Source organism: Capra hircus, chromosome 2 (genome assembly GCF_001704415.2).
Source record: "Capra hircus breed San Clemente chromosome 2, ASM170441v1, whole genome shotgun sequence".
NCBI classification, from domain to species: domain Eukaryota; kingdom Metazoa; phylum Chordata; class Mammalia; order Artiodactyla; family Bovidae; genus Capra; species Capra hircus.
In genome coordinates, this window is record NC_030809.1 from 94,282,995 (window position 1) to 94,309,624 (window position 26,630).

General features: G+C 35.4%; 1 protein-coding gene across 2 annotated transcripts in view; it reads left to right on the forward strand.

Moving 5' to 3' along the window:
• The window catches only part of GALNT13 (polypeptide N-acetylgalactosaminyltransferase 13), a 648,808-nt gene that overhangs the window by 447,872 nt on the left and 174,306 nt on the right, over positions 1–26,630 (forward strand). For both annotated transcript variants that reach the window (XM_005676121.3, XM_018063172.1), the window contains exon 9: positions 13,288–13,468. In XM_005676121.3, coding sequence (XP_005676178.2) covers positions 13,288–13,468 — 181 coding nt within the window. The remainder of the gene's footprint in view (positions 1–13,287; positions 13,469–26,630) is intronic.

Here is a 26,630-nt window from a genome sequence, read left to right on the forward strand (position 1 = left end):
ACCCACACCTTTTGCTCCCAGTCTAGTGTTCCTCTATTTGAGTTCAAGGTCTTAAGGGCAGGATTTAGCTTTGGAAAGTTGACTCTCCCTCCTAAAATAGAAAGAAACAACTAAGGCTATATGAGATATTTCAAGGTAGAAATGAATAGTAAGTTGGGTCAGCTTCTTTGAGCTCAAGAAGAGTGGAAAGCAAAAGATTATCTACAGAGAGGATGAGGTTGATATTGGAAGCTTGGTAAGAGGAGAAAATTTTGGATTAAACACAGCTTCTTCAGCAAGCACCTGAATGAGCATTGATGTTCTCTGTGAAACAACCTTTAAATGTCACAAGAATGACATGTTGCAATTTTAATGAAATAGAGATGAGGAAATTATCTTCACTGTGCTTTCAGCATCAGATCTGGAGAAATAAACCATGTGCCATCTTCTTCTGGTTTGTGACTAATAAGTAAGCCAAGTAATAGTCTAAGGGTTGCTTTCATGTTTCCTTCTTAATTCGTCTTCTAAAGTATAATGTAACCTACGTTGCCCACTACCAATTTATTTTTAAAAAATCAAAAACTGTCAAAGTAGAGTATGACTTCCCATCACAGTGGGTTTTGTGAGTATTTGTAATGAATGCTTCATATTTTATTTTATATGAATATTTTTATATGTTTCACATTTATCTGACTAAAAATTTTACAACAAATAAAAAGATATCTGTAAGGTGATTTATGTAAGAGAATCATAGTTTTCCATTCATGGCATTAGAGTTTTATAGGTGTTCCCTAGGAAAAGGGACACATTCTGCTTCTTTATCTGCAACAGAACTTTTAACTGTCTGAAAATGTCTCACGTCCTTAATATGAAACAGAATGTCTCCATATGATTAAAGACCAGGAAAAGAAAATTCTGTCCATGAAGGGATTATGGTTAGAGGGAGTACCTCTTAAGACAATCCTTTTCTTGTTGGCATGTGAGACTGCTCTTCAACTGTCAAATGCAAGCTGATGACTGGACCTTAATATGCCTGGTTCTTACACTCAGAAAACTAGACTGGCCTGTGAACTATTTGAAGATAAAGAACCATGTTTTATTATTCTTTCTCCACGCCCAAGAGTCCAGCATGGTGCTTGACACAAAGTCAATGGCTAGTAACTATTTGCTCAGTAGATGCCAGCCAAGTCCCGAGGGAAACAGCTTGAGAATTGAGAGGTCATTCCCTTGCCTCATACTGATCACAGGCCTTCCATTTGAAAAAGCTTGACCACTTTGAAAGTTATATAGGAGGTTCATTTAAACTAAAATGTTATAACTGCAGTCAGGCGAGGCGGATGGTTTACAGATGTAGAAATTCAGTAACTGAAAGATGACTCTTTTTGGAGGTACCAGGTTTTCTTTGCCTTCTGCATCCAAGTTCTTTTTCTGTATCTCTGGCATTCATGAAAGAGCAGGAGATGTTGTTACACACTGTAGCTGGATGCCCAGGTGGTCTACTGATATTCAGAGGTGACTGTTCTGGCATGAATTCTAGGGCAGGATCACACAGCTGTCGTGAGCTGCTCTGTGACTGCTAGCAGCAGATGTTACTGATAACTGACAGGCAGTCAGATCATCAGACATGGGAGGACAGCAATGTAAAATGTAGAATATATGACCCAAACCTCATTTAATAATCACAGACCTTTCCATCTAGTTCTTAAAAATCTCATCTCTATGCAATTTTTCACAGTTGAAATTTATTTGTAGGATTAATTACACCATGAGAAAAGCATAAATTCCAATAATTCTAGGTTTTTCTTAGTAGTCCCCTTCAAAGCACTAAATATTACATAACCTCCATTACTATCAAACTTTAAGATTATTGATTATTTTAAAGATGAAAAAGTATCACTGTATCACATATCTCTTATACTTTTTTAAATTATTTATTTATTTTTTATTTTTAAATTTTAAAATCTTTAATTACTCTATACTCTTTTTTTTTTCATGAATTTTCTGCTTGCAACCATCTATGCTAATAGAAAAGCAATACTTTTTTTGCAAATATGAAGACTTTGGTACTAATTTTCTTAAGCAAAACCACCTTAGATTACCTAAGATTTTCAGTATCTGGTAGGCTACTTGATGTTCTTCATTTCTTGCCTGCTGTATTCACAAGTCATTTGAGCAGCAATTGGAAGATTTGCTATAACATAATTAAGACAGTGTGTTGCTCTGTTGATCTAAAGGAGAATTGAGAATTTCTGTAATATCAGCAATCCCGATAGGATGTGGAATAATGACAAGTAACAGTTCTCCTAATGTCAGAGAGTTCAGCGGCCATGATGTGTAATTCTGAAGGTCAGAATGCTCTGAGGTGAAGAAAGTTGTTGAGAGGCAAGAAGTAATAGTAGAATTTATGTTATAAAATGTTGGCATGTGTGCTTTAAAGGTATTGTCACTCTTCATGTTAACTGCTGAGAATGGGTGCTTGTGTTTATGAAGAATGGGAGACAAGGTTAAAAGGACTCCATCTATGACCACAGCTACCTCAATATACTTGCGATACACAGTGGTTCATACATAGACTGCCTAGTTCCTTTTCAGAACAGTTCTTCCACTTCTAGTCACACCCAGGATAAGCACACCTTTTCAAGCTTCTGCTCTATTTTTCTTCTCTCCCTTCCTTGTGCCTCATCCCCTGCCCCTTAGCCCCCAAGAGTCACTTGCTAAGTCTTTGGCAAAGGAAAAAGATAAACTAGTTTGGGAGATTTCCCTTTAGGAAAGTCATTTCAGGATTAATGTGTTATGTCCTGTATGAAGTGAGTAGGTATACGAGGTCCATTTTGAATTTGGGACTTTCAGGAAGTTCAGTTGTAATTTAAGAAAACAGAATATAAAGGAAAGTAGTTGATAAATAGATTGTTTTAGAACCAATGTGAAATAGTATGCTGCTGCTGCTAAGTCACTTCAGTCGTGTCCATCTCTGTGCGACCCCATAGACAGCAGCCCACCAGGCTCCCCCATCCCTGGGATTCTCCAGGCAAGAACACTGGAGTGGATTGCCATTTCCTTCTCTAATTCATGAAAGTGAAAAGTGAAAGTGAAAAGTGAAAGTGAAGTCGCTCAGTCATGTCCGACTCTTAGCGACCCCATGGACTGCAGCCTACCAGTTTCCTCCTTCCATGGGATTTTCTAGGCAAGAGTACTGGAGTGGGCTGCCATTGCCTTCTCCATGAAATAGTATAGGTTCAGATTAGAATTTTCTACATCTCATACCAAGGTGAAAATAAAATCTTCACACAAATTGCTCTAATATTTGGATATTTCTTGAAAACCTCTGGAGATTGAAACTGATTTGGTGGTTTTCTTTGTCTTTATAACATCTGTGACATTTCTAAAATAGAACTATCAAATTTGAGAGGAGAAAACACATTGATTGCCTCATAATAAGTTTTATAAACTCAGACTTTCTGCTATCCTGAGAAAAGTGTCTTTACCACATACTTCTAAGACAGCTAAGGTAAAGTAAGCTCACCCTAAAGAGGAAAATGATAGTTTTATCCTTCCCATCTAAAAATCTGGTCTCTAAAAGTGTCATTTGCTCCATATAAGGAGATTGGTCTGAATCCTATAACTCCAAAAGAAAACTTAGTCATTATCAACCTCTATTCCTCTTCTTTTACACGTGAATTTTCCAAGGACTATCAAGATTGACTTGTTTCACATTCTACAATCAGTTTTTGTTTAAGTTCAGAATCTGGCTTTACAGTTTTAAATCTGATGCTTTCTTTTTCATAAAAATGATTCTGATAGATGCATTAGACATGTTGAATCTGTGATCTCTGGCAACTCAAGTGAGTACTTTAAAGGCCACAGCAGCTTGATATACAAGTCTTCATCTTGAGATATGATGATAATATCAGGATGTGACTTGAGCTCTGGAAACCTCTTCCAGACCATAAACTGTGAACTGAAAACTAGGTTAAGAGACAAACCAACCAATTAAAAGAGACATTTATCCAAGTCAAAATGACTATGAAGAATAGCTTACAAGTTTCTTGTCATGAATGAAATAGAAAATGCTTACAGAGCCCCTTCTGTCTGCCCCTTTTGAATAATGACTTGCATGCCTCTTGCGTTTATGCAAACTTATCAAGGATCACACTGCCTTCAGGATCTTACTGAAAGCTCTTTTAGACTTTGCTTCAATTATAAAAATGAAAGGATTTGTCATCAGTCTACTTGAATATGAATAAACAAAGTAGAGAGTGGAAGTGCTGACAGGGATTATTTGATACAAACAATGACTATAGAGTGATAGGTGAAAACTGAGTCATAATATCTTGTTTCAATTGTCCTTTTGCCAGAAGTAAGAAAATAAGAACTTGTGTCCCTAAATCCACTTTATAATAGACACACATTTGTGTATACTATGTAATTTTCCAGGTTTCCCTATATCAATATTAATCAATCAGTTAATATATATCGAGAACCAATATTTTAAGCATTTTTAAACTTTGTAAAACACCGATATAGCAGAATATTTAAGTTGCGATTTTTTTCCAACCATGTGAATTATACCATTTACATAAAGTGAAGTATGTGATGATGATACTCAATTTCATAAAATAACTTACATGTGATGCTGAAGTTCCGTTTCATTAAGTGAAATGTGTGATTTTTTTTCTCAAAGAGATAATTATGTGGTTGGGGAGATAAGATTAATATATATATTTTGTATATGTACATGTAAATATATATATTTTGCTTAGTCACTTGGTTGTGTCTGACTCTTTGTGACCCCATGGACTGTAACCCACTGCCAGGCTCCTCTGTCCATGGGGATTCTCCAGGCAGGAATACTAGAGTGGGTTGCCATGCCCTTCTCCATAGGATCTCCCCAATCCAGGGATCGAACCTAGGTCTCCCACATTGCAGGCCAATTCTTTCCCATCTGAGCCACAAAGGAAGCTTAAATATATATATATATCAGTGAATATATATATTGAGAACCAATATTTTAAGCATTTTTAAAATTTGCAAAACACTGATTTACATAAAGTGAAATGTGATGATGATACTCAGTTTCATAAAGGACTTTCATGTGATGCTGAAGTTCAGTTTCATAAAGTGAAATGTGTGTTGTTTTTTTTTTGTCAAAGAGATAATTATATGGTTGGGAGATAAGATTAATATATATATTATATATATAATGTATTTATATATATGTATATGTTTGTGTGTTTATATATATGCCGTGCTTAGTTTCTCAGTCGTATTCAACTCTTTGTAACCCCATGGGCTATAACCCACCATGCTCCTCTGTCCATGGGGATTCTACAGGCAGGAATACTGGAGTGGGTTGCCATGCCCTCCTCCAGGGGATCTTCCCAACCCAGAGATCGAATCTAGGTCTTCTGTATTACAGGCAGATTCTTTCCCATCTGAGCCACAAGTAAAGCTATATATATTTCATATATATATATATATATATATATATACATACATGTATATATATATATATGACAGTGAAAGTCTCTCAGTTGTATCTGACCTTTTGTGACCCCATGGACTATACCTTCCATGGAATTCTCCAGGCCAGAATACTGGCGTGGATAGCCATTCCCTTCTCCAGGGGATCTTACCAAGCCAGGGATTGAACCTGGGTCTCCCACATTGCAGGAGGATTCTTTACCAGCTGAGTCACCAGGGAAGCCCAAGAAAACTGGAGTGAGTAGCCTATCCTTTCTCCAGTGGATCTTCCCAACCCAGGAATCAAACTGGGGTCTCCTGCATTGTGGGCAGATTCTTTACCAGCTGAGCCGCCGTGTGTGTGTGTGTGTGTGTGTGTGTGTGTGTGTGTGTATGTGTGTGTGTATATATATATATATATATATAATGTATTTATATCAATATACATACACTGAAATATACATGCACACACATACACAAATATTTATCAAGATGCAAAAGTATCCAGAAGAGCTAAATGAGGCAGAGTGGGATGATATAAGTAGTAAATGTTATAAATCAGTGAAAATGGAGATCAATGAACGATAGCATAGTTAAGAACTGTTTACTGGAAGAAAATATATATGAAATAAGTTTATTAGAGAGGACATGATACATAAGAGAAAGCACATACATTAATTCCTAATTTTAATCCCCCAAATTACGTCAGATTATTGAATTTCTCTGTTTCCCTTGCCATCATCACTCTGGTCCAAGTCATTCTCATCTCTTTTCTAGATGCTTATAATAATCCCTTTATAAATCTCCCCTTTTGCTTTATTCAAATTCATTTTCACATAAAAGTTTAGCATGGTTATATGTGCTGCTTCCCTTGCTCCTCACAACATACTGTGGGGTAGATTCTTCAAGTCTCATTTTATTACCTGAAATCAAAGCACAAAATGATGCCTTCACCCAGCTAGTGGATGTCAGAGCTGGGATACAATATTGGGAACTAGAGCCCACACACTCCTAACCATTGTGCTGTGTGCCTTTCATGTATGTTGTGGTGGTTGTTATTAAGTCCATATTAAACAATGACTTTGTACCAGTGATAGATAGTATATGTGTGGGTTGAGGGGTAGGGGGGATAAAGATTGTATAAAAACAAGCAGCTGCATGAATTTGGCACAACAGCCTATAAAATTAGAAACAATAGTAGCACTAGAACTGTGATTGCTAAATTGGAGCTTGTGAAGTTTATGAACCTTAATTAAAACATCACTGATGTAGGTGCCAAAAAACATGAAAAGAGTAATGTATGTTAGTTAATTGTCTTCTATCTAGGGGAAGAAAATCAGGTACACTATCAAATGAGCAATGGGTATTTTACATTTTGATTAATAACCTTCTCTATCATCAGAATCTCATAAAAAAATTTGGAATGAAGGTAAGTAACCAGCTAGCTTCAATCCTCTGTGCATAAAAGGACAGTTTGTGTTTTACACATGGTCAAATTTCTTTGAGATAGGTAATGTACAAATATTAATCTTTTGGAAGCTGAGGAAATAACAATCAGATATGTTCAATGGTACAAAACAATTCATGCATCACATATTCGTGTGGATGATACATCATGTTTTATTTAGTTTATATTGTTTGTTTAGATGTTGTAAATAATTTCAGAGAACAAAATTCAGTATTCTAATTGGAAACTAACTGGCTATTCTTTTAAACGCCTCACCTAAACCCCTAAACATTGATAGTACAGTTCTAAAAAGAGGCAAAATTCACCAAAATTTAATTTTTTTAAGAAGAAAGAATCAGCTAATCTACAGATTTTGGTTTTCCTTGATAGCAACAACAATGAAAGTAAAGTACTATACAAATAACATTTTATTTTTTCCCATATGAAGTATCAGGTATGGTGCTTAATAAGCACAATCTCATTGAGGTCTTAGGAAGTAGTTATTATTATCCCTATTTTCTAATGGGAACATTAAAGTCTTGAAGACATAAATAATCTTCAAAAGTGTACACAGATAGTAAGACAGCCACTAGAAAATTATTTTTGCTTATTTCTAAGCCCAAGTGCTTAATCACTGTGTCACACTCTTTCTTTGGTTTTTCTTCTTTCTTTTCTTTCTTCCATCCTTCCCAAATATTTATTGAAGATGTACCAAGGGAAATTATCATAGTCATTAAGGACTCCACTCAGCTGGAATTTTCTCCACTTTAATTTTTAATCATATAGTTTTCTGGAAACTGTTATTTTTTAATTATTTCATATTACCCAAATGTCTACTAAGTACTTGGTAACTGGTCAGTTAAATATTTTGTTTTTATGTAAACTAACTGGGAATTACCATGGTCAGATATCAGCTTAACTAATGCATGATGTTATGCTTTTCTACCTTGATCTTTTTATTTACATGCAAGTATGAGAGAGATGCTTTATACTTAGGAATTGCAATATTAATACTTATCTACACATTCTTTGAGCACAGATGGCAATGGGAAAAGTATGCACTTTATTCCAGGAGTCAGTAGAGTATGACCCACAAGCAAAACAGGCCAATATTCACTGAGTATGGATCAGTTACTTCTACTTCTCTTGTCTCTCTTAAATATACTACAGAAAGCTGCCTCCATCTGTGAGAATCCACATCAGGAACAAGTTTTCCTTCTGTCTTGTAAATCAACAGTCATTACTGCATTTAGTTCAGTTCAGTGGCTCAGTCGTGTCTGACTCTTTGTGACCCTGTGGACTGCAGCATGCCAGGCCTCCCTCTCCTGGAGTTTACTCAAACTCATGTTACTCAAACCATTGAGTTGGTGATGGCATCCAACTGTCTCATTCTCTGTTTTCCTCTTCTTCTGCCTTCAATCTTTCCCACCATCAGGATCTTTTCCAGTGAGTCAACTCTTTGCATCAGGTGGCCAAAGTATTGGAGTTTCAGCTTTGGCATTACTGCCTTATGCCTATACATGGACACACGAAGTCTTATTGCAAGTTAGAGGATCACCTAAAGTCAGCACTTTCATGGTATGAGTGAGAACCCTGGAAATCTACTTCTAAAGGATTTCAGACTAGATGTTTTCCCTCTCTGTGTGCATGCTCAGGGCATAGAAACCATAATCCTACAGAACCAGGGTAAGACCAAGAAGTGGCAGAGTAGAAATAAGTGCCCTCACACAACCACACTGCTAATCCAATATTTGCAAAAAGAGAAATTGGGAACCCTGAGGATAGCTGTAAATCACTGGTTTCTTTGCAACAGTTTAATGCATAGTCTGAATTTTAGTGAGTATACAAACTTAAAATGTTATTTTTTCTCCAATTGTTGCATCATGCTCTGAAGAATATTCCTGTCTAATCTGATGTCATTTAGAACAGATTCTATATATTTCTGGTCACTTTCAGTTATTAAGAATACTAGAAATGTTCAGCTTAAAGGTTTGATTTAATTCACAGTGCAATGAAAAAACATTGAAGGACTAAAGCAGGGGAATAACATGACAAGATTAAAATTTTTAAAGACCACTGATTTCTCAGCACAAAGCAAATTATGGAACAGCAATAGTGAAAGAGGAAAGACAAGAGTCTATTACAGTTGACTGACAAGACTTGTTTATGATTAGGACAAGCAGGATGGCAGTAGAGACAGAGATGGATATGTTGAGAATTATTTCATAGATAACACCACCAGGATTTGTTAATGGATGAAACATAAGTGATGAAAGAAAAAAAGAAATCAGTGATGACTTCTAGGGATATTTGGGGGGGGTGGGGGAAGGAGAGAAAGGGAGTTATGCTGTCTTTTTTTATTTTTTATTTTTGATTGACTACCTGGTGAATAGTGGCTCCATTTATTGATGGTTTAAAGAAACAAAAAAACTGAAAGAAAATAAGACCTGGTTGATAGGTAGAGATATATCAACAATTCCACTTCAGATACATTTAATTGGATGGCTCTGAGTCTTGCAAAAGGAGGTATCAAGTAGATGTTTGGATACACAAGTCTGGATTGCACAAGATAAGTTTGGGCTAAGATGTTACTGTTCAGGTTTTGAGTATTCAGATCATGCATAAAGTAATAACAAATAAGACCACTGAGATAGCAAATTAAGAGTAATGCCAACATTAAATAGAAATTTAGAGTAAAAATGTATAAATAGTGACATAGTAGGATGGAAAGCAAGAGAATCCAAGAAAGGAGGCTGCTAAGTATTCATCAAAGGAAAAAATTCTGAGTTTCATCATGGAAATTTTGTGGAACTACAGAGATAAACAGCATTTCACAAATGAGTAGGAAAATGGATGAAAATCAAAAAGGATATAATATATATCTATAAAATTTTTATATTAATTACAGTGAAGGGAAACAAAAAAAGATATGCTGGATGGGAATATAAAGGGGTGAATTTTTGTTGTGTTTTATAATTTTTAGTTTGTTTATCTCTTTTAAATCTACTTGAAAGATAGGTTTTAGAAGATACTACACAAGGGTAGGCATAATCTAATAATGAGGAAAGTAATTGATATTTTAGGAGAAAATCAAAGGAAGGACTAAACCAGTAGTTAAGACAGACTTAAAGGATATGCCCTAAACTGACATACAAGTATTGATTTGTCTTTGATAGGAGAGGAATCAACTTTCTCCATTTTAGGAGAAAGGAAAAATATAAAGAGGTGTGTGTAATTAAAAGAAAGTACATAGACTTTTTGCTAGAAAGATGAGAAGGTTTCTGATCAGTTAAGTAATCTGATTATTTAAGAAAGAGCTATCCTGTTTTTCTAGGAGAATGGTGAACTCCATTCCTCTTTAATATTGTCCATCATTTCAGTGTTGGGTTAGAACATATTTTCTATTAGCAAGACACTGCTTCAGTACAGTTCAGTCACGGCCAACTCTTTGTGACCCCATGAATCACAGAATGCCAGGCCTTCCTGTCCATCACCAACACCCTGAGTTCACTCACACTCATGTCCATTGAGTCGGTGATGCCAGCTAGCCATCTCATCCTCGGTCATCCCCTTCTCCTCCTGCCCCAAATCCCTCCCAGCATCAAAATATTTTCCAATGAGTCAACTCTTTGCATGAGGTGGCCAAAGTACTGGAGCTTCAGCTTTAGCATCATTCCTTCCAAAGAACACCCAGGGCTGATCTCCTTCAGAATGGACTGGTTGGATCTCCTTGCAGTCCAAGGGACTCTCAGGAGTCTTCTCCAACACCACAGTTCAAAAGCATCAATTCTTCGGTGCTCAGCCTTCTTCACAGTCCAACTCTCACATCCATACATGACCACAGGAAAAACCATAGTCTTGACTAGACGGACCTTTGTTGGCAAAGTAATGTCTCTGCTTTTGAATGTGCTCTCTAGGTTGGTCATAACTTTTCTTCCAAGGAGTAAGCGTCTTTTAATTTCATGGCTGCAGTCACCATCTGCAGTGATTTTGGAGCCCCCAAAAATAAAGTCTGATACTGTTTCCACTGTTTCCCCATCTATTTCCCATGAAGTTACGGGACCAGATGCCATTATCTTAGTTTTCTGAATGTTGAGCTTTAAGCCAACTTGTTCACTCTCCTCTTTCACTTTCATCAAAAGGCTTTTTAGTTCCTCTTCACTTTTTGCCATAAGGGTGGTGTCATCTGCATATCTGAGGTTCTTGATATTTCTCCTGGCAATCTTGATTCCAGCTGGTGCTTCTTCCAGCCCAGCATTTCTCATGATGTACTCTGCATATAAGTTAAATAAGCAGGGTGACAATAAACAGCCTCGACGTACTCCTTTTCCTATTTGGAACCAGTCTGTTGTTCCATGTCCAGTTCTAACTGTTGCCTCCTGACCTACATATAGGTTTCTCAAGAGGCAGATCAGGTGGTCTGGTATTCCCATCTCTTTCAGCATTTTCCACAGTTGATTGTGATCCACAGAGTCAAAGGCTTTGGCATGGTCAGTAAAGCAGAAATAGATGTTTTTCTGGAACTCTCTTGCTTTTTCGATGATCCAGCGGATGTTGAGAATTGATCTCTGGTTCCTCTGACTTTTCTAAAACCAGCTTGACCATCTGGAAGTTCACGGTTCACGTATTGCTGAAGCCTGGCTTGGAGAATTTTGAGCATTACTTTACTAGTGTGTGAGATGAGTGCAATTGTGTGGTAGTTTGAGCATTCTTTGGCTTTGCCTTTTTTTGGGATCAGAATGAAAACTGACTTTTTCCAGTCCTGTGGCCACTGCTGAGTTTCCCAAATTTGCTGGCATATTGAGTGCAGCACTTTCACAGCATCATCTTTCAGGATTTGAAACAGCTCAACTGGAATTCCATCACTTCCACTAGCTTTGTTCGTAGTGATGCTTTCTAAGGCCCACTTGACTTCACATTCCAGGATGTCTGGCTCTAGGTGAGTGATCACACCATTGTGATTGATTATCTTGGTCATGAAGATCTTATTTGTACAGTTCTTCTGTGTATTCTTGCCACCTTTTCTTAATATTTCTGCTTCTGTTAGGTCCATACCATTTCTGTCCTTTATCGAGCCCATCTTTGCATGAAATGTTCCCTTAGTATCTTTACTTTTCTTGAAGAGATCTCTAGTCTTCCCCATTCTGTTGTTTTCCTGCTTAAACAATTAAAAAATGAGAAAAATAGATTGTGCATGTAATGTGCAATTATTGATTAGTATGATTTAATTATCTTTTTTCTAGAAACATTAAATGTCTTCTACTGCTCCCCAAGACCAGTAGCCACCCTCTTCTAAGATGAATATTACTTGAGGGATCTATAGGAGAAAACTTTCCTTCAAAATAAGAATAATGTTATTTACAGCATAAAATCAAGTCTTTCCAATTAAAAATAGCAATAATTATGAGTTTTATTTATTGGGATGAATAAATGACTAGTGCATATATAGCTATATATCTATGAATATATGTAACAAACACACTATTGTAATCTATGGCTATATAATTTTATAGAAATAAATGTTTTTAAATTTATTTTAAATTAAACAAATATGAATTTTTAATGATAAAAGGTACAATTCACAGAAAAGGTAAACATCATAAACCATTAGACACTTTAACAACAAAGAAAGAATGGTTTTATGTATACTTAATACCTAGCCTCAACTGAAAAGTAAATCCAGGATACCAAGAAATATATGGTATATGTCTTTCAACAGTTTATAGTTTTAATGAAGCAATAGTGAAGTAAACAGTTGTTTAAAATACATTATAATACATTCTTAATACAAGTGTGTTTAAATTACAAAAGTCACACAATACTAAGTATCCCCACAGAGCTTCCTTAAAGAAATGATCTTAGGACTGGACCTTAAAGACTGCATACATGTTGAACAGATATAAAGGATACTTACATGTTTCAACAAAAACTTAGTCAAAGATACAGGGGATATGGAGAGCTGAAAATAAATAGTTATTTAGAATTCCAGGTGGTTGGGTACAATAAATTGATTTTCTCCAAATCAAATTCAGTTACTGAGCATGGCATTCATCATGTACTAATTCACTTATTAGAAAATTTTGAGTATTAAATATGTATTAAATAGAAATTAGGTTAACTCTAATACCAAACTAAAAATTTGGTAGTCTAATAAAGGCATGTGAAAATAATTCCATCTTACTTCCTCAATTCCAATACTAAAATATTGAAATATATCAAATCTTCCAAATTAGAAGCCTTTTCCAAACCCAAGTGTTCTAGTTCTACATCTTATATTCATGTGATGTTTGTTTCAACCACATAAAATCTGAAGATTTGGCCTTAACTTAGTCTCAGTTGCTTCTCAGATGGTATTATTGCATTATCTACAATGATTATTATGCGATTGCTCTCTTTTCTAGATTTGGCAGTGTGGAGGCTCATTGGAGATTGTGACTTGTTCCCACGTTGGTCACGTTTTTCGGAAGGCAACTCCCTACACATTCCCTGGTGGCACTGGTCATGTCATCAACAAGAACAACAGGAGACTGGCAGAAGTCTGGATGGATGAATTTAAAGATTTCTTCTATATCATATCCCCAGGTAAGGCATTCTGACATCTTTCTTCTTCTGCAGGGGAAAACTAAGTTTTAAGAATGCTGGTTATATGTTTCATTATTGCTGTTATTCCACTCCTTTAAATAAGGTATTGTTTATCACTGTAATATTGTAGAAGATTGTGTTTGAAAAGTTGTCCTGTGAGGTGAATTTTGATCTAAAATGAGACAGTCTAGTGTTGTTGCAAATGCCTGAACATTCTTTTTTTGTTTGTTTCTTTATGAGTACAAGTATTATGCTTAAAAAAAAAAAAACAACAACGAAGCAAGCAATATACAGGAAGATCCAGATTTAATTAACATGTATCAGTTCAATTTAAGAGAAAAAATTTAAGAGAAGTCTTTATTTCTATGTTTCACACATAATGCTGACTGGGTTGGTAAGAAATGTTTTTAATGTTTTTCTTTGTTTTTAATGTTGTTACAGAGATTTTTTTCTGTGTTATTTTCTTAAATACCTGAGTGGGAAGAGAATGAGTGATTTCCCACAGGAACAAGATGGAAAAGTATGCAGATATAAGACCTACTTTAAAGAATAATTAATAACAGTAAATTACTCATCTATATACATGAAAAAGCAATAATATGTGACAATAATATAGCATCCTACTTTAGTTACAGAGTAGGATAGATATGGAAATAGAAGTAAATGTAGGATATCACTGAGTAGTGAGGTTATGAGTAATTTCATTATTTCTTTAATTATTATTATATTAATTATAACATTATATTATTTATCAATTTCTATATATTATAAATTTTCTTTATAATATATTTATTTTTCAAAATTGATTGAAAACAAGTTTTAAAAGAAAAGAAATAATTAAAATATTAAGAGAAAAATTGAAAACCTGTTAAAAGAGAAAAAAATAAATCATTGTGAAAAAATTGCATTACTGGATGATGTTATTATGAGTGATTTCATTCTTTAAAATTTTGGAATTTTGGAGATATTTTAGAATATCTCCAACAGCCATATTTTATAAAAGAAAAAACAAACTCTGAGATATCACACTGTTTTTAAGTAAAAAAAAATGAAACATTATGAGAAGATACAAATAAGAGGAAGACAGGGTTGCCTTTAAGATCTCCAATCTAGACAAAGAAAGCAAATCATAAATTATATAATAGGAATTCAGCTGTACTGGTAAAATAATTTGTTGTGTTCTATTTTTGATAGTTTATGATAGGACTTATGTCATCAATGCCATTATTATGTAGCCTGCAAGAACAGCAACAAAAACCCATGCCCACAACCTCTTTTCTACACTATCATCTATCACAAGTTTAGAAAAGTCAGTGTGGGTTCTAATTGACATGCTCAGGTTCTGAAAGTAGATATGAAGCTGTGAAAATCCTTCTTTTATAGATGAAGAAGAGAATGAGCAGTATGAGCTTTCTTGTTAAGATCCAGTATTACTCTGTAGGAAAGAAAACTTGGGGCAGTGCATGTGTAAATGTGTGATTAGGAGAAGGACTTTCTTCACACGTTTTTAATCCTCCCCTGTGTCAAGAAGCTATTGACAGGAACACTTTTTCTCATATAGATGTATTTCTTGTTAATAATAGAAACCCAGTCCAGATGTTCACAAAGTTGAGCTCTCTCACAAAGAGAGAGCATATAAATTTGCAGCAAAGCAGTGACATTTATATAACCTTTCATTTTCTTTTGATGATATACTTTTTGAATTCAAATCATTACTTGAGAGATATGTAAGCTCAAACATGAAAAAAGAAGTAATGGAAGAAAGAAATTTATGTGTGATTATATACAATATACATTCAGGAATATAAGTAATTGCAAATAATTGTAACTATGTGTATTATACTTACTCATGAATATTATTTGTGAAGCCAGGTGTTAGTCTTTTGTATAATTTCACATTGAATGAAAAAGGCAGATAAATGGTAGAACCATTTCTCATAATGTAGTGAAATGACAAGCTTCAGAGTTTAAAGGTGAAAAAGAATGCCTGCTATCTGGAACTAATGACTTGCTGCTCAACAGGGACTGTTTGTATATTCTGGAAAATGTAGTTTTTTCATTACAGTAAATATCACTTGGAAGGTTTATTCTTATAAAATTGGCTCCTTTAAGCCCAGAAAGGTACTTTGGAAAGCAATAAAAGGACTTTTGAGTTATATGCTGAAAAATATCTGGGAATTTTCTTAGGGGCATTTATGCTTTTGTATGTCTCAGAGACAGCGTTGCTGAGTGTGGAACCTGCCTGCTCTATCTGGGCAAAGAGAGAAAATCACAAATCTGAAACAATAAATTGCTTCTCAGTGGAAAAGGAAGATGGGAAGTAAACTGGAAACTAGAGTTGGATGCCTATAAACAATTCTAGCCCTAGGCAGGTTTCAGATCATGCAAAAACAGATAAAATAGGTTGTACTGAGGAAGTCAGGAATCTGTTATTTGTATGATGGAAAGCCTTTTTTGAATGGGTAACTATTTTTGTCATTACTGATGGTTTCTGTGACTCTTCAAATCATAAATTTCTTTGCTATCATCTAAAATCATGGGGTTTCTGTTTTTCACTTAAGTTTTCATGAAGAGAAGTTGGTATGGGGGTAGATCGGAAGGATACATTCATGTGCATTTAGACTTAGAATTATATCCTTTTCAATGGTGTACATAAACACACACACACACACACAAACACATGTTCATGAAAAATCTAAAAAGTTTATAGTGAATTTTAAGTCTCCAGAAACTCCATAAAAATCTGGCTAAGGAAAATGTTACAATTCTTTTTAGAATTACCTCTGTGTATCTGTTCATTTTTCCAAGATATTTTATAAGGAGACTCCCATTTTTTATACCAGGGCTTCTAGTACAAAACCTTATTCTCCACTTACGCAGTTGTTCAAAATGTGATCTTTAAGTACTGAGCCTTTGTGATTGAATTTTGACAATTTTGCTTCCTTTCAATATACTCTATAAAATACTACCTTTCTACTTTATTGATTGGTTTAAGGATGCTTCAGTTCTGTCTTGAACTAAATGGGTACTCTTTCTCTCTCAAAAGTGTATTTCCTGCAGTTTTGATACAATGGCCAATCAATTCTTACTGTGTGCTATGTTGTTTTATTTTTATTACCTATCTCTATAGCCAAAATAGTTCAGAGACTTGTGTTACAGTGCTTAGAAACCTTCTTGTCACTTTACAGTCCTTGAAAAATAAATGTGTTGAATAATTAGAACAATAAGTGAAGACTGAATGAGTGAGTGAATTTTTAAAGGGGCTCTCTTTGTTTCTTCTTTTCTATGGAATTATCTAAGGATGTCTGCTCTGTATCAAGGAATCCCTTCATAATAATCGCAGCAAATCAGAACGCTTTTTCCCAGCTCTCTATTCCAACCCTTGATAGCAGATCCACTGATGAAAGAGAGGTGAAACATAGTTTTCATATACCTGCATTCTCATTCCTCTGACTCTGCCACCAGAAAAGAAGGTTCCATTGGCTTACCTGTGTGCTTTAGGTTATATGATTCTACCATAATTATTGGCACACACAGTCATATGTTTGTATCTTCCAGGACTAATATAAACGTCTAATAAGCGCAATTTAGGAGGACAATAACATTTTCTAATAAAGCAGCATAAGAGCTCATAAACTTAAAACGATTACTTTTATACATGCCGATTTGTGTTTTCTCATGACCCCCAATAATTTAATGTTAAAAGGAGACATATAAATAGATTCATGTGTGAATTACTTTTACTTGCTTTTTGCAAAATATTTACTATATATCCTGACTGTCTTCTGTATGCCCGTTACCCTTTGGCAATATTGATAGCAATGTCTAATTATGTCTCCTAAATGGATATATGAATGAAGAGAAGCAATACTTTGAAATAGTGTTGAGGTATGCATTTTCAGCATTTATTTAGTTTGCTTTTCAGCTGTCTTTTTAAGGATGCAAATACTATAGCATCATCGATTTTTAAAGCCCTGTAGGCTTTTAAAGCCTGAGGTGGTTCTTACTAGTAATTGGGCTGTTTCAGCTTGAGCCAATCTGATTGTCCTAGCAAAATCCTTTGAAGTGATGTGATATAAGCAGAAACCACTCTACACAGAACATCTCATTATAAATGGCAACATTTTCTTTTCCTATTGGTCACAGGTAAAAAGCTTAAGAACCTTAATAGAGTGGAGTCACAGCATTGACTGTATATTTGACATGCTGGCTATTCTATAAATATTGATTTTCTTTCTTTGGAGAGGTAGATTTCTAACTGTGTATCAATTGACATGATGATTAGAAGCAGCTGTCCTTATATAACCTCCAGTTGTTCTTCTTCCATTTCTTAATGGGCTGCTGTGCTCTTGTTTTGAGCACAAATTGAAAATAAAACGGTAAAGACTCCCAAACAAAGTATTTATATGTAACTGGGAAAACAACTTATTTTCCTTGACGTTATTATAGTATTTTCATCTGTATTCCATGTAAACAGAAACCGCATATTTAAAGAAGGTTTGTTGAACTTATTTTGAAAGTTAACTCTCTAGTGCTAACATTTTAAAAATACTTTAGAAAAATCAGCTCATCAAAGGTAATCTTTGTTAATGGCATCTTTGGATCTTTTATTAATGTTTAAAGTCCACATTAATTTCTATTGAAATTTGTATCTGAAAATACAAATGTTTTCAGCATGCTGATTTGTTTAAAAGATAACAATATTTAATAACTAGCCCTTTGAGTGTAGGGCTTAATTTCTTTCATAAGTCATAAAAATGTAGCTTCTGGCTGATATCATAAGCACAGGTTTTGATGTTTCCAGCAAAATGTGCAGGATGCAGGTTTTTTTTTTTTTTTAACAATCCGTGTATATCAGTTTTGGGTTGAGTTAACACAAATACATCTGAAAAGACTATGGCACTTCTGAAAACACATTTGTACCTATGAATTTTGAATTTTTGTTACTTAATAAATGCTTTTTCATCAGTATCAACCATGGTATCACTGAGTGAATATGATATTATGAAGAGGAAATTCTCAATCATATTGATATGCTGAATTGTAACAACACATAATTTATATGCCTCTGCGATCCCTTGAAATGCTAAATGTTGAAGTAAATGATGACACTTGTATTCAATGTTGTTGGTGTAATGGACAGACAACTGCTTTTCCTCACTGTAGCCAATCACCGGTCAGTTTTTATTGTTGGTATTGTTACTAGTATTTCATGGGTATTTATTTATATTTTTATAATAATGATCCTGCTTTGCTTCTGTGTTCATCTGATGAGAATTATTAAGTTCTTGATTTGCACTGTGCCAGAAACAGGGACACAAACATGGAAAAAATGTTGTCTTTGCCTTTAAACAATGAACTGCCTAGATCATCACAGTTAATTAGTTTAAATGGAAAATACTATTAAGTACTTAGTACATGAGGAACATACAGACAAGAATTGAAGGGGATACTTATAAAAACTGTTTACATTTTCCTAGTTTCCTACTCCTCACTCAGAAACTTCAAAGTCAAATGAGTCTTCAAGTTCTTTCTATTCTACTTACTAAGTTCTCTCTAGTCCATCAGTTATCTTCAGTTTCTCATGCATCCTGTATCCTGATAACTTCTTGATTGTCCTGATGGTTCTCCCTGCCTCAAACCTTGCCCACATTGCACTCACTCCTACAGTGCTGCTAGAGAACCTTCATAAACTTTGACCTCTCACTCCCCTTAACACAAAGTCAAAAGTTTAGAACATGGCCAACAAGGCCCTATGTGATTTAGTTAACTTTTCACCCTGTACTTTCAACCCTAGCAGTCCACATACCAATCACATAGAACCATATTCAGACCCAAAGCTCAACACGCTTCCTGCCACTTTTAGGTTTTTGCATATGTCTAAAACAGTATTTAATGAATGAATGAATGCTGCCACCTCCACCTAACATACCATCATCATCCATGAATCAAGTTTGATATAATTTCCCCCCAGGAGCTCCAATGGTTCCAGGTACTTCCCCTGTTGTCGCATTTATGTATTTTTAAAGTACTTTTTTTCCCCTCCACTATGCTATATAGGAACTGTATCTGTTATTTTTTTAATGTGTTTGTTTGGTTCCATTTTTATGTAGTGTTCATTAAGCTCATATTTTTAAAAATTGTATTACATATATCAGATACAAATAAAATGCTTTCATCACCACCCCTGTCAGCCTTCCTTCAAATCCTTTTCCTATGCATTTTCACAAATATGCATACATATACACACATATATAAGTAAATAAGATCATATAATGAATACTATTTTCATTTCTTTTTTTAACTGAATATGTTCTTCAGTATTTTATGTTTAATTCACAAAAGATTGTATCATTTGACTCTGCAGCTAAATTGTATTATAATATATAGATGTATCAAAGCTTATCTAATCATAGCAATATACAGCATTATCAGTTGTTTGCTGTTATAAAAATTCTAAAAACATTATTGAAGTAACATTTTGATGAACTTGGGAGGTTAATTCTGAAAAATGTAGCAGCATTAAAAGAGTCCTGGAAGCAGACTGCTTGGGTTAGTTCAAATCTTGGTTCCATGTAACCCCACTGTATTTACTTAAGCTCTTTGTACTTACTCTCCTTATTGTCAAATGGGATTTATAATAATATGGCCATCCTCAGAGATTTTTGAAACTAAATGAAAAAAGATATATAAATAATTTAGAACTGTGGCTGGCAACTAGTATTAGATATCATTTAGTGTTAGATTTTTCTGTTATTATTGACTAGATATATTCATAGAAGTAGATTTATTGGGTCAATGGATATGTACATTTATATTTTGGTAGATATTTTCAAAACTTCCATCCAAAAAGACTGAAGCCATTATCACATTCACCAACAGTGCTTGAGCACTTATACTATGCTATCAACATTCTAGATCCTCAATCCTTCTTTTTTCCATGTATATTTATCTAAGTCTATATATATACCTACATTTATTTATATTTGGATATATATTTTCATATATATGCAATTTCTCTTCCTGCACTTTTACAAGGAATGAAAGTCTATGGCCATTTTTTGTTCTGTGGATTTCCTCTTTCCATTCTATACCTCTTGTTCATTTTACTTTTGTGGATATCTATGGTTCTTTTTAGATATGTATTCTGGTGATTAATCTTCTGTCTGTTATATACATGGCAAGGGTTTTCTCCCAAACTACTACATATGCTGTAATTCAATTGATATACAAAAAGATACTTTAAAAACATTTTTTAAAAGAATTTGTTTATGTAAATTCTGTTTATCTTAGTCTTTATGGCATTTATGGTATTTTGTGTGTGTGTGTGTGTGTGTGTGTGTGTGTGTGAGTGAAAACAGTCCCTCCCAAGCCTAATACATTTTAAGTGCCCCATAAATATTTGTTGAATGATTTAGGTTTGAGTTGAGTAAGATGCATGTTTTTTTTTTTAAGTGGTCAGTGATTTCTCTGGGCAATAAACATGAGCAGAAATGACAGATAAGATAACTCTCATTATGTAAAATATTATCATCTTTATCCATGGGGCATAAATAAAGGTATCAACCATAAAATTTCTGATTTTAAAGCTATTAATATGATTATATCAGTTCCCAATACAGTAATTCTTGCCAAGTGTCTTGAATTGTATTCACGGTTCATAAAATAAACAGGTGATTAAATAATGTTTATTGAATCTTACCAAAATATTGAGTTTGAACAGTAAGCATGGATCATTGTATTTCAGAATCTTTGATTAGCAATTTACAACTATTTCAGATAACTAACCCCTTAAATAATTTTATCATTATCAAATCTAGGCAAGTTCAAAGTATTTCTAGAGTGAATAAATGTAGCAAGTTCTAGTGAAGATCTGTTCACAGAATAATCACTACCTTCTAGGGTTTAGATACCAAAATTATTCAGGCATTAGTTTTTGCTCCCTGCTCCAACTAAGTGTCATATAGCTGTTGTCTAATGGGTGTGTGTTTGTATGCAACCAATTCATTATTCTGAAGTTTCCAATTAGAAAATTCTACCCCAGCAGGATTGGATGGATCATGATTAATATTCATATCCTTATGACTTGTTCCAACAGTCAAAGTAAAAAATTTCAGTGTTTTTAAACTGGTACAAATGGTCAAGAACCCTTGTGTAAGACATGTGGGTTTTTACTGTCAGGAGTTGGCTGAGAGTTTTTGTTTGATGTAAAAACATTAAATATGTATCAAACATGATTCAGGTGCAGACAGAGATTTTATCATACCTACTTTCATCTTGTCATCTTCAGAGTTCCCTAACTTCATTATTTAACTTAAAACTGAACACCTTAAAAATTATATAGTCAGTTACATCTCATTTCAATTCCAATTCTTAACTGAATTGAGGGAATCACTCCAACAGTCAGCAATAGTCACGTCATAAATAGATTGGTTGTCACGTGGTTATATATTACAGATTTTTTATTTCTAATACTCTCAGGCTAAGGCCCCTGGATTAAGTGTTCTGGAGGGTCATCTTTGCCTAATTCCTATGTTATCATCATCTTTTGCTATGTTACATAAAATATGAGTTTAATTCTGTAGTTACCTAGTGAAATATAATATTTTGAAAGTGAGTAGTCAAGGATAACTTTTAGAGAATTAGAAAGGAAACACAGTCTTTCCTAGATCCAATAATGATCTATCATGTAGTTTAAACTTTCCAGATGTGCTCAGTTAGGGGTCTTTGAACAGTTCCTTCCTTGCAAAAATAAAACAAAAAACAACAAAGAAAAATCATAGCCACATACTTGCCTATCAAATATTCAACTCTAATGTCAGATTAGTTTAGCATCCTAATAATTTAAAATCCAATGCCCTTGAAAGTAGATCTTCTTTAGCATAGCACACAAATTGTCTAGAAAATAAGAGTTTTACTTTTAGCAATTGTTTTTATCCAGTGTGCTTTATTTTCAAGGCAAACCATTCAATATCACAGTATCCAAGAATATGCTCCTACTAGCAATACTGAAGAAGCTTAGTTGAACAGTTCTATGAAGACCTACAAGACCTTCTAGAACTAACACCCCCCCAGAAATGTCCTTTTCAATATAGGGGACTGGAATTTAAAAGTAGAAAGTCAAGAAATACCTGGAGTAACAGGCAAATTTGGCCTGGGAATACAGAATGAAGCAGGACAAAGGCTAATAGAGTTTTGTCAAGAGAACACACTGGTCATAACAAACACCCTCTTCCAACAACACAAGAGAAGACTCTACACATGGACATCACCAGATGGTCAATACTGAAATCAGATTGATTATATTCTTTGCAGCCAAACATAGAGACGCTCTATACAGTCAGCAGAAACAAGACCAGGAGCTGACTGTGGCTCAGATCATTATTATTAGTGCCAATTCATTATTATTACTGCCAATTATTATTGTCAATTATTGCCAAATTCAGACTTAAATTGAAGAAGGTAGGGGAGGCCACTAGACTTTTCAGGTATGACCTAAATCAAATCCCTCAAGATTATACAGTGGAAATGACAAATAGATTCAAGGGATTAGATCTGGTAGAGTTGCTGAAGAACTAAGAACTATGGACAGAGGTTCTTGACATTGTACAGGAGGCAGTATCAAGAACATCCCCAAGAAAAGGAAATGCAAAAAGGCAAAATGGTTGTCTGAGGAGGCCCTACAAATAGCTGTGAAAAGAAGAGAAGTGAAAGGCAAAGGAGAAAAGGAAAGATATGCCCATTTGAATGCAGAGTTCCAAAGAATAGCAAGGAGAGATAAGAAAGGGTTCCTCAGTGATCAATGCAAAGAAATCGAGGAAAACAACAGAATGAGAAAGACTAGAGATCTCTTCAAGAAAATTAGAGATACCAAGGGAACATTTCATACAAAGATGGGCTCATTAAAGGACAGAAATGGTATGAACCTAACAGAAGCAGAAGATATTAAGAAGAGGCGGAAAGAATACACGGAAGAACTGTACAAAAAAGATCTTCATGACCCTGATCACCACAATGGTGTGATCACTTATCTAAAGCCAGACATACTAGAATGTGAGGTCAAGTGGGCCTTAGGGAGCATCACTATGAACAAAGCTAGTGGTGCTGATGGAATTCCAGTTGAGCTATTTCAAATCCTTAAAGATGATGCTGTGAAAGTGCTGCACTCAATAGGCCAGCAAATTTGGAAAACTCAGCAGTGGGCACAGGACTGGAAAAGGTCAGTTTTCATTCCAATCCCAAAGAAAGGCAATGTCTAAAAATGCTCAGACTACCACACAATTGCACTCATCTCACATGCCACTAAAGTAATGCTCAAAATTTTCCAAGCCAGGCTTCAGCAGAATGTGAACTGTGAGTTTCCAGATGTTCAAGCTTGTTTTAGAAAAGGCAAGGAACCAGAGAACAAATTGCCAACAACTGTTAGATCATCAAAAAAGTATGAGTTCCAGAAAAACTCTGCTTTACTTCTGCTTTATTGACTATGCCAAAGCCTTTGACTGTGTGCATCACAATAAACTGTGGAAAATTCTGAAAGAGATGGGAATACCAGACCACCTGACCTGCCTCTTGAGAAATCTGAGAAATGCAGGTCAAAAAGCAACAGTTAGAACTGGACATGGAAAAAAAAAAAAAAAGAACTGGACATGGAACAACGGACTGGTTCCAAATAGGAAAAGGAGTACATCAAGGCTGTATATTGTCACCCAGTTTATTTAACTTACATGCAGAGTTCATCACGCGAAATGCCAGGCTGGATGAAGCAAAGCTGGAATCAAGATTGCTGGCAGGAATATCAATAACCTCAGATATGCAGATAACACCACATTTATGGAAGAAAGTGAAGAAAACTGAAGAGCCTCTCAATGAAGGTGAGAAAGGAAAGTGAAGAAGTTGTCTTAAAATTCAACTATCAGAAAACTAATATCATGGCATCTGTTCCCATCACTTCATGGCAAATAGATGGGGAAACAGTGGAAATAGTGACAGACTATTTTTTTGGGCTCCAAAATCCCTGGGTATGGTGACTGCTGCCATGAAATTCAAAGACACTTGCTCCTTGGAAGGAAAGCTATGACCAACCTAGATAGCATATTAAAAAGCAGAGACATTACTTTGCCAAGGAAGGTCTATCTAGTCAAAGCTATGGTTTTTCCAGTGGTCATGTATGGATGTGAGAGTTGGACTATAAAGAAAGCTAAGCATCAAAGAACTGGTGCTTTTGAACTGTGGTTTTGGAGAAGACTCTTGAGAGTCCCTTCGACGGCAAGGAGATCCAACCAGTCCATCCTAAAGGAAATCAGTCCTGAAGATTCAGTGGAAGAACTGAAGCTGAAACTCCAGTACTTTGGCCACCTGATGCTAAGAACTGACTCATTTGGAAAGACCCTGATGCTGGGAAAGATTAAAGGTGGGAAGAGAAGGGGAAGACAGAGGATGAGATGATTGGATGGCATCACTGAGTCAATGGACATGATTTTGAGTAAACCCTGGGAGTTGGTGATGGACAGGAAAGCCTGTCATGCTGTGCCCCATGGGGTCGCAAAGAGTCATACATGATTGAGTGACTGAACTGAATTGAATTCTCGTTTGAGTGAAGAGAGCTTTGCATCAATTTGTTGAAAAGAATGAATGCTGAACAATGGATACCGGCCAGGATGAAAAGGAGACATGGGGAGGGCTTTCCAAAGAAAAGGGGAAACGATTTCTGAAAAGGCAGGATACCTGTTTAACAAATAGGCTTTTTGCATAATTTTATCAGAAGCAGCATTACTATGGTAAAGTAGTAGTAGTAGTTGTTTAGCCGCTAAGTCGTGTCCAATTATTTTGTGACTCCATGGACCTTAGCTCACCAGGCTCCTCTGTTCATGGGATTTCCCAGGCAAGAATACGGGAGTATTCCTGGAATAGGTTGCCATTTCCTTCTCCAGGGGATCTTCCTGACCCAACAACTGAACCCATGTCTCCTGCATTGGCAGGCATATTTTGTACCTCCAAGCCACCCGGAAAGTCCTTGTGCGGTGTAGTCACTCTTGATGTGGATTGTCAACGCTTAAGAGAATGTGGCTGCCATATTGATAACTGACTGGTTCAGAAGCGCTTCGTGGAAAGCTCTACTCTAGCATATACTCGGCTCTGTTTTCTTTCATTTGACTTTCTCATGTTTAGAATCACTGTATTTTATTAACAAAGCATTGAACAAGAAGGAAAGCAGTGAGGGATGGGCTTCTTGGCAGGCTTCCAACTGCTTGTACCATAGGGACGTTGTCTGTAAATGTTTGTGTCAGATGCCATAATGTGCTCACAGAAGTCTTTTTCATCATGGATGTCAGTAAAGAGCAATAGAGAAGGTTGGTGGGTATGTGGGAAAAACTAAAAATGCATGGTCTAATACAAGTCATACCATAAAAACTGCATTTTATTTGTAAAAATGCTAGTGTTCCCAATGGTAAACCTTCTTCACTCTATCTCCACAGCTGTCTTTTCCTAGGTATAGACCAGAGAGGTTGAAGAAGGCTCTTTCTTTACTTCTACTTCTAGATGTCATCTCACTCTGGTACTGAAACCCAGATATTTCTCTGCACAATCCTGTGTCATCCAAGATTCTAAATTTGATTACTAGCTTCATCCCAAATCAGACTCCTAGGGGCAATAACATTGAAAGGATGGTTTTTCCCTGTAGAATATTTTCCAGTCACTTGATGTTTTGGTTTCCCATTTTCTTCTGGTATTTTTTGGTCTCTCTTAGGAAAATCCTTATTATGTAGGTGGGAAAGACAGTAAGTGGAGAACCATCTGAGGGAAAAGGTATTAGCCACTAGTGTCATAAATGTATTTTGCTTAAGATTTGCCCAGGTAATGTAAGATGAGAGGGAATGCTGGGGTCTAAAGTAGGTGATTCTAGCCCAGGGAGGAGTGGAAATGGAAGAGAAGAAGGAGACCCTAGGGTTGTAACTCGGGAGCCAGCTTGGCTACATCATGATGAAGGGTACCAAATCTGGCTAAGACAGACTTGAAACAATAGTAGCTGTTTCCCACTGGTGGAGCTTAGGTGATATTTTCCATTGTCAGCCTTTCTTCCTTTCTCCTAATCCATGATCCTTGCCAAGTGACCCCTATTTTCCCATACTTGCTTCCAGCTTCTTTTATTCTACCATCTTTT